The following is a 10,794-nucleotide window of genomic DNA, read 5'->3' on the forward strand; positions in this document are numbered from 1 at the left end:
CGTACCAGCTTAAATAATTGTCACCTGTCACTAATTAAACGCTCTGGCCAGACATGAAAACTGTTTTGTTTTTTTCAGCAGACTTGGTCAAAAACGTAGTTCAGCACAATGGACAGCAACTTTTCACTACTTTCACTCGGTGAAACTGCAAATTTTACTTAACATGATAATAACATCTACACACACCCAAGGTTAAACAACTCTGCATCATGACATACACTGTTTCAACAGATACCAGCTTAGATAAATTTTAATCACCGAAGATTTTTTTTCAGCAGACAAACAAATCAGCGGGGTTTGTAGCAGAATGGCATAAAAACGTATTTCAGCACCACGGAGATCTCTACCTAGACAGCGACAACAAACTAACCGTATTTGCTGTACACATTACATTATTTTTTAATTGCTGAAGTTGCTGTGTTGGATTTTGTTTTTCTTATTAAGCTGTACAGTATAAATTATATTTTACAGTATTAATATTTTCACATCATAATATGCAGAATTAAGTTACTGGTAAATGCATTATTTATTTGTCATTTATAGCACTTTAAATATTATTTCATTTATATATTTTCATGTGCAGTATCTTTCAGGTCCCATTGGCTATGAGTTAATTAGTTTCTGCCTGTCATTATTTTGTGGGGAAAGGCATGAGTGTATCAGAGTAGAGTTGCATGAGCAAACAGGGAGAGGTTTGCTCTGAACCCCGAAGTTGGATGTATTGTATTGTCATGCCGTTTTGAGGTTAAATAAAAGAAGATAAAGAAAGAGAAGCTGTAGCCTGCTTATTACAGCCTGGAAGAACTAATGAACGCCAACAACCAAGAAAAGAGGGTTACAAAACTATTTCGACGTCACAGTCTATTCCGGCACCGAGCACTTCAGGTAGACAACGTAGAGAAAATTCTGAAAGGACTAGAGGTTATGTTTCGTCTTGTGGTTAGGCAGCTAATTCTCGTCATGTCCTAGGTCTGGATTGCACTATTGTAAAAAGTCATATTAGTTGTTATTCCAACAAGCATGATAAATTGGTGATATTACAGTGATTTTATTTGGTTGCCTTATTTATGATGTTAAATTGACGACATAAATATGTAGGATTTTATGTATTAAATTAGTGTAAATTTTGACACTCATAAGAAGTCAGGAAATGGCTTTGTATTGTATGATAGCATTGTTATATATTTACAAGCGTTTAGCACAAATATCCTACCTTTTCTTTGTTGGGTAAAGTCTGTGTCCGAGTAAAAGTGTCTCCTCCGTTAATACTGATGAGCTCAGCATCTACAGGCGGAAACGGTGCAGGGAAAACCACTACGTCACTCTTGAGCGTGTCTGAGCTGAAACACACGTCATACTGCTGAGTAGATTTGGAGTAAGACCAGCTCCCGTCAGGGTGGGTGGTGATCATTGGGGCGCTGTACCTGCTGAAACTACCGTCTGTCCTGTGACATTTGACAGCTATTAAACTGATGAGGCTCAGTAGAAAGATGACTGACACCGACACAATGGCGATCAGCAGATACAGGTTTAAATCAGAGAAACTGTCGTCCTTTATGGGCACATGTCTGAACTGAGTCTGGATGTCAGCTGTGCTCTCAACCACCACCACCTCAATAGACACAGTAGCTGACAGGGAGGGTTCTCCGTTATCAGAAACCAACACCACCAAGGGGTGAGTTTTCAGGTCATTGTCACTCATTCTCCTCTTAGTCCTGATTTCTCCGGTGCTGGTTCCGATCCTGAAGAGGTTGTTTCCTTTTGGCTCAGACAGGTGATAAGAAAGCAGCGCATTGTATCCAGAGTCTGCGTCTACAGCCCTGATCTTTGCCACAAAGTATCCCGCTTCAGCAGAATAGGGGATGGTCTCACTGTTAATGGAGCCGTGTTCAGAATATGGCGCGAGAATAGTTGGATTATTGTCATTTTCATCCAGAATTAAAACGTTGACAGTCACGTTGCTGCTGAGCGGAGGAACACCAGAGTCTGTGGCCTGAACTTTAAACTGAAACGTTTTTAACTCCTCATAGTTAAAAGACTGCAGACTGACTATATCTCCAGTCTCTGAGTTTATGTTCACCATTGATGAAGTCGGAATATTTTTTGGAGAAGTGTCTAACAATTTGTAAGTCAGTTTTGCATTACTGTCTAAATCAGGATCAAATGCAGTAATTGTATAAATAACGGAGCCTACTGGACTGTTTTCTTTGACATAAATATTAATCACAGGCTCCATAAATCGAGGTGCGTTGTCATTGACATCAGAAACGTGAACAGTAATGACACTGATACTGGACAGAGGCGGACTTCCTTCATCTGTAGCTGTAATGGTGACATTGTAAAGAGAAGTGTTTTCTCTGTCCAGTGGTCCATCTACTACTAATGAATAGTCATTTTTGTAGTTGGACTTGAGTTTAAAAGGAACAGACCCAACTACCTTACAGTTCGTTACACCATTGTTTCCTCCATCTTTATCACTCACTGTAACCAAAGCAACTATTGTCCCCAGTTCTGCGTCTTCTTTTACTGGAGTCATCAGTGACGTCACGGATATTTCTGGGGCATTGTCATTGACATCTATTATCTCTATGAGTAGTTTAGCATGTGCACCACGAGGAGAGATGCCTTGATCCATTGCTTGGACTCTAACTTCATACGCAGGTGTCTTTTCATAATCTAATATTCCCTTCACAGAGATCTCTCCTGTTTCTGAATTTAGATAAAAAATATTCGACGGATCAATATTTCCTCGTTTGATAAACGAATACACAAGTTTACCATTCAAACCCTCGTCTAAATCTGTCGCATTTAGTTTTATTACCACTGTTCCATATGCAGTATTTTCACGCACACGGACTTTATAAAGTGTTTTGCTAAATATTGGAGCATTGTCATTCGCATCTATTACATTTACATTTATCTGCAATGTCCCCGATCTAGCAGGTTTCCCTCCGTCCACAGCAGTTAGAATTAGTTTAATGACAGGCTGTTTCTCTCGGTCTAAAGCTTTCTGTAAAACCAACTCTGCAGACACACCGTTATCTCCACCGGTCTGCATATCAAGCGAGAAATATTCGTTTTGGCTCAGCTTGTAGCTGTTTATGGAGTTACTGCCTATATCTACATCTACTGCTATCGGGAGAAGATATCGCTCTCCCGAAAACAGTGATTCGGAGATGTTTAACGAATAGGACTGTTCAATGAATTCTGGCGAGTTATCATTTATATCTAAAACACTGACCTCAATGCGGTGAACATTCATTGGATTGTTTAAAACAGCCTGTATCCTTATGGAGCATTGTGCTGTGTCCGGACAAAGCTCTTCTCTGTCAACCCTCTCGTCAACAAAGAGGTTCCCGGTCCTCAAATTAACGTCGAAATATTTCTTATTGTAACTCGAAACAATACGTAGATTCCTGGTTTCTAGGTCCTGTACATTTAAATTCAAATCCTTTGCGATATTCCCCACCACGGTGCCTTTGTTCACCTCCTCGGAAATTGAGTAAGATAATTGCGAAGCAGACCAGTCACAAAGACAAAGCAAAACAACAATATGAATCCAGACGTATTCCTCGTTCCCCATCGTTGCACAATGAACATCGAATCCCGTTAATCATGTATTTCCAGTTTATGTTTATATCCGTCATAAACACGACTATTCTGCATCGACAGCCGCCCTTCTCGCCACAATACAGTATCAGCGTATCTCTTAACTCATAGCGAATGACGGTGTAAGGTTTTCCGTGCAGGGAGGAGTTTCACACATATTGTAACAATAATATCTATGGTCTCCAACGACATCATGTGGTGAAGGAGAGATACGACAACATAAATGTGTGTACACTTCATCTAGTGATTTGCAATAGTATAAAAGATGCATTTTGAAGTCATTGACACACAAGTTGGCGTCAGTGTATAGAAACAACATCGTAGGTTATTTTTTAGTCTTAATGAAATATCAAATATGAAATGCCATATTTGAACATGCTATTTTCAAATGTAAAAGTGAAAATATAAGGTCCCATTCAAGGTTATGTACACTCCAGCAATGTGTAACCAGGAATACGCGTTGTAAAGTTAAACAGAATTATTTACATAAAACAATGGATTATTGAATTAATATGTGAATTCATTACTATTCCTGATGGTTTTTGATGAAGATATGGTTTTAACAATGGACGGATACAGACCGCTTACAGAATCTTTAGGTTGTATAGATTCATTTCAGCACCACGGAGAGCGCTGTTCATTCAGGCTGTAAACCACAAACACACCAGCGTGTGAAGTAGGTTTTTCTTTCATAAATGTCAAGGTTCAATATAAGCTCATGACTGAATTCTATCACTAAAGATTAATTCAGTTATAAAATACAATATGCGCTCACATAAACATAGGAAATCGTTTCTATGGCAACTGAGTAGCTATCAGTCAAGTCCAGTAGCAAAATATATAATGGCAGATGAAAACTGAAAGCACACATTTAAAACTGAAGACCACATACCTTTTCTTTGTTGGGTAAAGTCTGAGTTCTAGTAAAAGTGTCTCCTCCGTTAATACTGATGAGCTCCGCATCTACAGGCGGAAACGGTGCAGGGAAAACCACTACGTCACTCTTGAGGGTGTCTGAGCTGAAACACACGTCATACTGCTGAGTAGATTTGGAGTAAGACCAGCTCCCGTCAGGGTGGGTGGTGATCATTGGGGCGCTGTACCTGCTGAAACTGCCGTCTGTCCTGTGACATTTGACAGCTATTAAACTGATGAGGCTCAGCAGAAAGATGACTGACACCGACACAATGGCGATCAGCAGATACAGGTTTAAATCAGAGAAACTGTCGTCCTTTATGGGCACATGTCTGAACTGAGTCTGGATGTCAGCTGTGCTCTCAACCACCACCACCTCAATAGACACAGTAGCTGACAGGGAGGGTTCTCCGTTATCAGAAACCAACACCACCAAGGGGTGAGTTTTCAGGTCATTGTCACTCATTCTCCTCTTAGTCCTGATTTCTCCGGTGCTGGTTCCGATCCTGAAGAGGTTGTTTCCTTTTGGCTCAGACAGGTGATAAGAAAGCAGCGCATTGTATCCAGAGTCTGCGTCTACAGCCCTGATCTTTGCCACAAAGTATCCCGCTTCAGCAGAATAGGGGATGGTCTCACTGTTAACGGAGCCGTGTTCAGAATATGGCGCGAGAATAGTTGGATTATTGTCATTTTCATCCAGAATTAAAACGTTGACAGTCACGTTGCTGCTGAGCGGAGGAACACCAGAGTCTGTGGCCTGAACTTTAAACTGGAACGTTTTTAACTCCTCATAGTTAAAAGACTGCAGACTGACTATATCTCCAGTCTCTGCGTTGATGTTGACCATTGATGAAATTGGGAAACCTTTCGAATTATTATCCATTAACGAATACGTCAGTTTAGCGTTTTCATTTTCATCTGCGTCTTGTGCAGTTGTCCTTGTGATAACATCTCCTACTTTACTATTCTCTTTTACATAAGTATTTATACTAGAAACTAGGAAAAGGGGCGCGTTGTCATTAATATCAGAAATCTGTACAGATATTACAGCTGTGCTAGAAAGAGGCGGATCACCCCCATCGGTGGCAGTAATGGTTACATTGTACTGTGACACAAATTCTCTGTCGAGGAGACCGTCAACTATCAAAGAATAATAGTTTTTGTAATTTGACGTTAATGCAAAAGGGACCGAGCCTGTAAGTTTACACGTGAGGAGGCCATTTTGCCCTGCATCTTTATCAGTAACAGTCACCAATGCAACGACTGTCCCAATTTCAGCATTTTCCTTCACTGGACTCATAAGGGAAGTTATAGAGATCTCTGGTGCATTATCATTGACATCGACAACCTCTATTAGCACTTTAGAATAACCACTCCGAGGAGAAGCACCTTGGTCTGTTGCTTGTACTCTTAATTCATATGCATTGCTTTCCTCAAAATCCAAATTAGCCGTTACAATGATTTCACCGCTTTCAGGAATAACAGCGAATCTTTCAGCAGAGTTCACATTTCCTCTTTTCATTAAAGAATATCTGATGTCTGCATGTGGACCTTCGTCTAAATCGGTTGCATTTAGTTTCAGTATTGTTGTACTTATGGGTATATTTTCACTTACTCTTACTTTATAGAGCGACTTGCTAAACGAAGGTGTGTTATCATTCACATCTATCACATTCACAAGAATCTGCATGGTGCCAGACCTAGCAGGTTTCCCCCCATCTACAGCGGTTAATGTTAGTTTAATAATAGGCTGTTTCTCTCGATCCAAAGCTTTCTGTAGCACTAACTCAGCAGAAGCACTGTCGCCCCCGCTGCTCACTTCTATTGAGAAATGCTCGTTGGGACTTAACTTGTAGGTTTTTACTGAATTACTACCAGTGTCTGCATCTTGGGCTATGGGGAGCGGGTATCTCTCCCCCGATGAAGACGACTCGGAGATATTAAACACATGGGTTTGCTCAAGGAATGATGGTGCATTATCGTTTATGTCATTAACGATGACCTCAATGCGATAAATATTCATAGGATTGTTCAACAGCCCCTCTATATTTAAGGAACATTTGGGTAAATTCGGACAAAGCTCCTCACGGTCTATCCTTTCGTTCACAAACAAAGCTCCTGTTCTTAAATTTGCCTCGAAATATTTCTTACTGTGTCCCGATACAATCCGAAAGCCCCGTTCCTCCAGTTGCTGTGTATGGATATTTAAATCCTTAGCGAGATTTCCCACCACTGTGCCTTTGTCCACCTCCTCGGAAACGGAGTAGGAAATCTGAGCTGCAGACCAGTCAGATAAACAAAGAAGAATGGCGTACAACATCCATTCGGCCTCCCTATACCGTCGACGATTCATCCTTTGGTTTCGATGACAATTCCAGACAAACGAACGTCATTCAGCCACAAAAACGAGAAAATATCCAAGAGACAGTCAGGCTCTCTTCATGGAGAGATCATCTTTCAAGACGAAGTGGAGGTGGTTTACTAACCAATCCCCTACGAAATGTACAGGCTGTTTCACGGGCAGTGGAGGAGGAGTTCTGAGTCATTAATGAACACAATTGAACTCGTGGTCTCCAGCGACATCTTGCGGCCCTGTGATAGACTACAGTGGATTCTTCATTATCCACACAATATGAGTTAGGGTAATTTTTTTTACACCAGCTACAACACACCAGAAATGTATGATTGTTGATCGGATTCCGTGGAGCATTTTGTGTGTTTGCTGGAAAAAAAAAACCGTAAGAACCAGATGCCAAGTAATTGCAGACTAATTAAACAAAGAAGAACCGCCAAGAGAGACAATACAATATTGATAACATTATTAATGAGTGAATGGTGGTGTATGACCCCCAAGCATTTGCTGCTGAACATACTTTGAAATATGCTCCCACCACCGAATATATATATATTTTTAAAAGCGTTGTTTCAAATATCAGATGACCATTTAAAACTGAACTCTTCATTTATTTTCCTAGTATTTCACCAGCACATGATATTGTTGTTGTGGCTAAACGTCTAGGCCCCTATGATAAAAACTACAAACTTATATACAAACTTTTTTTTCTCAAAATGTGCAGACCCATTGACAAAAACAAACTATGGTACGTGCAATACGAGTTCATCATACATACATGAGGTTAAGTATGTGCCAGAAAAGTGAGGAGAGCAGAGAGCTTATCAGCACCATGGAGAGCACCTCCCCCTTTAGGCCGTATGAGAGTATAAAACTGGTGGATATATGCAATCAACCAGACTTTTTATGTTGCCAGACTGATCATTATTACTATCAGTGATGAAGGGAACCACACACGCACCACCTACAAAACACCAACGGATAATTACAGTGTACATTGCACATTTTTGGCTGAGGTTAAAGCATCCAAATCTGAAACAAAATATGCACTGAGTGATAGTGTTCATTTTTATGCCGCTTACCTTTTCTTTGTTGGGTAATGTCTGAGTTCTGGTAAAAGTGTCTCCTCCATTAATACTGATTAGCTCAGCATCTACAGGTGGAAACGGTGCAGGGAAAACCACTACGTCACTCTTGAGCGTGTCTGAGCTGAAACACACGTCATACTGCTGAGTAGATTTGGAGTAAGACCAGCTCCCGTCAGGGTGGGTGGTGATCATTGGGGCGCTGTACCTGCTGAAACTGCCGTCTGTCCTGTGACATTTGACAGCTATTAAACTGATGAGACTCAGCAGAAAGATGACTGACACCGACACAATGGCGATCAGCAGATACAGGTTTAAATCAGAGAAACTGTCGTCCTTTATGGGCACATGTCTGAACTGAGTCTGGATGTCAGCTGTGCTCTCAACCACCACCACCTCAATAGACACAGTAGCTGACAGGGAGGGTTCTCCGTTATCAGAAACCAACACCACCAAGGGGTGAGTTTTCAGGTCATTGTCACTCATTCTCCTCTTAGTCCTGATTTCTCCGGTGCTGGTTCCGATCCTGAAGAGGTTGTTTCCTTTTGGCTCAGACAGATGATAAGAAAGCAGCGCATTGTATCCAGAGTCTGCGTCTACAGCCCTGATCTTTGCCACAAAGTATCCCGCTTCAGCAGAATAGGGGATGGTCTCACTGTTGACGGAGCCGTGCTCAGAATATGGTGCGAGAATAGTTGGATTATTGTCATTTTCATCCAGAATTAAAACGTTGACAGTCACGTTGCTGCTGAGCGGAGGAACACCAGAGTCTGTGGCCTGAACTTTAAACTGAAATGTTTTTAACTCCTCATAGTTAAAAGACTGCAGACTGACTATATCTCCGGTCTCTGAGTTGATGTTGACCATTGAAGCTACCTGTGTGGTCTTCGGAGAACTGATTAGGTGATAGGTTGCTTTTGCGTTTTCATTCAAATCTGAATCTAACGTTGTCAGTGTATTGATAGTTGTTCCAATCGGGCTATTCTCTTTCACATAAATATTAATCAGAGGTTCCGGAAACTGAGGAGGAGTGTCATTAACGTCAGAAATTTGAACAGTAATGATGCTTGTGCTCGACAGAGAGGGAGTTCCTTCGTCTGCAGCTGTAATTGATACATTATACTGGGAAACACTCTCTCTGTCAAGAGACCCATCAACCAACAAAGAATAGTAGTTTTTATAGTTAGATTTCAATTTAAAGGGCACTGAACTTGTAATTTTACAGTTCGTTAGACCATTTTTGCCTCCGTCTTTATCAGAGATAGTCACCATAGCAATAGCTGCGCCTATTTCAGCGTCCTCTTTTACTGGACTCATGAGTGATGACACCGAGATTTCTGGAGCATTGTCATTGACATCAATAACTTCGACTAAAACCTTTCCATGTGCACTGCGAGGGGGAGTGCCTTTATCTCGTGCTTGAACACGAATCTCAAATGCTTGATTTTCCTCATAGTCAATATTACCTTTTACGGTAATTTCTCCAGTATTCTCATTGAGGGCAAATTTGTCATCAGGATTTAAACCTCCTCCTTTTGTAAAAGAGTATACAATTTGACCATTGACACTATCATCTAAATCAGTAGCTGTCAGTGTTAATAACGTTGTGCCAATATTTGCGTTTTCAACAACTTGGACCTTGTAAAGAGATTTACTGAACACTGGTGAATTATCATTTACATCTAGTACATTAATTTTTATCTGTAAAGTTCCCGTTTTGGGAGGCTTTCCTCCGTCTATCGCTGTCAGTGTGAGTTCAATAACAGCCTCTTTTTCTCGATCTAATGTTTTCTGCAGCACCAACTCAGCGGACACGCTTTGGTCACCGATGCTCTGTATATCCAAAACGAAATGGTCGTTGGGGTTTAATTTGTACGTCTTTACAGAATTAGTGCCCACATCTGCATCATGAGCTATCGGGAGTGGATGTCTTTCTCCAACATATGAAGACTCATACATATCAATTATACTTATTTCTTCCAGAAAAGACGGAGCGTTGTCATTAATGTCATTAATTAACACTTCTATTCGATGGAGGCTGCGAGGGTTACTCAATATGGCCTCTATATTTAAAGAGCACTTTACCGTATTAGGACAAAGCTCCTCCCGATCTATCCTCTCACTAACGAAAAGTATTCCAGATTCATGATTTATGTCAAAATACCGTTTTTTATACCCAGAGGTAATCTGCAGACCCGATGAATGGAGTTGCTGCACACTGAGATTTAAATCCTTAGCGAGATTTCCCACCGCCGTCCCTTTGTCCACTTCCTCTGAAATGGTGTAGGATATCTGAGCCACGGACCAGTCGCAGAGACAAAGCAGAATGAAAAACAGACCCACAATATTATCCCATTGTTCCCGAGCGGCCATCGCTGTTTAGATAAAAGCTACGAATCCTGGTTCCTGCCTCCTGGCCTGTCCACGACAAAACAAAAAATGTCTTTTTTATGTATCCATTCTCGCTTAGGATTCTCACTCTTCAGGGTTTCACTCTTCTGTACGCTATTTTCACAAGGCATTGTCAGATGATGACGTTTTCTTTTTTGTCATGAAGAGGAGGGGTTTCTAAACGGTGAACACAAGATTTTTGCATGGTCTCTAGCGACATCTCGTGATTCTTTTGTATAGAGAAACACGGCTCAGTACAGAGGAGGATGTGTTTATTGTAAGATACACAAAACACGCTTTAATGATAAGAAATTCGATGCTGAAGAAACTGCTGCTATTAATTGCCTTTCATCTGTGAAATCTGTAGTATAATAAATTGTCATGTTATTAATTACATATCATTGACGCTTCATTGCGTTTAAAATTTTCAGCACCACGGAC

The 10,794-nt window shown here is 40.8% G+C and overlaps 1 protein-coding gene and 1 pseudogene across 11 annotated transcripts in view; both read right to left on the reverse strand.

Annotated features, from left to right (window-relative positions):
• The window catches only part of LOC146326833 (protocadherin alpha-C2-like), a 199,833-nt gene that overhangs the window by 62,452 nt on the left and 126,587 nt on the right, over positions 1–10,794 (reverse strand). Inside the window, exon 1 of one of the 11 annotated variants that reach the window (XM_084719162.1) lies at positions 7,960–10,460. The exons of 9 other annotated variants lie outside the window; for them this stretch is intronic. In XM_084719162.1, the coding sequence (XP_084575288.1) occupies positions 7,960–10,335 (2,376 nt within the window). In that variant the 5' untranslated portion in view covers positions 10,336–10,460. Of the gene's footprint in view, positions 1–4,501; positions 7,002–7,959; positions 10,461–10,794 lie in introns of those variants that run through there. One more of the 11 variants, XM_084719163.1, reaches the window with a different exon arrangement.
• Positions 1,196–3,887, reverse strand: LOC146326834 (protocadherin alpha-4 pseudogene; annotated as a pseudogene).

The sequence above is a fragment of the Lutjanus erythropterus genome, chromosome 5 (genome assembly GCF_056507025.1).
Source record: "Lutjanus erythropterus isolate fLutEry1 chromosome 5, fLutEry1.hap2, whole genome shotgun sequence".
In the NCBI taxonomy this organism is placed as follows: Eukaryota; Metazoa; Chordata; class Actinopteri; order Lutjaniformes; family Lutjanidae; genus Lutjanus; species Lutjanus erythropterus.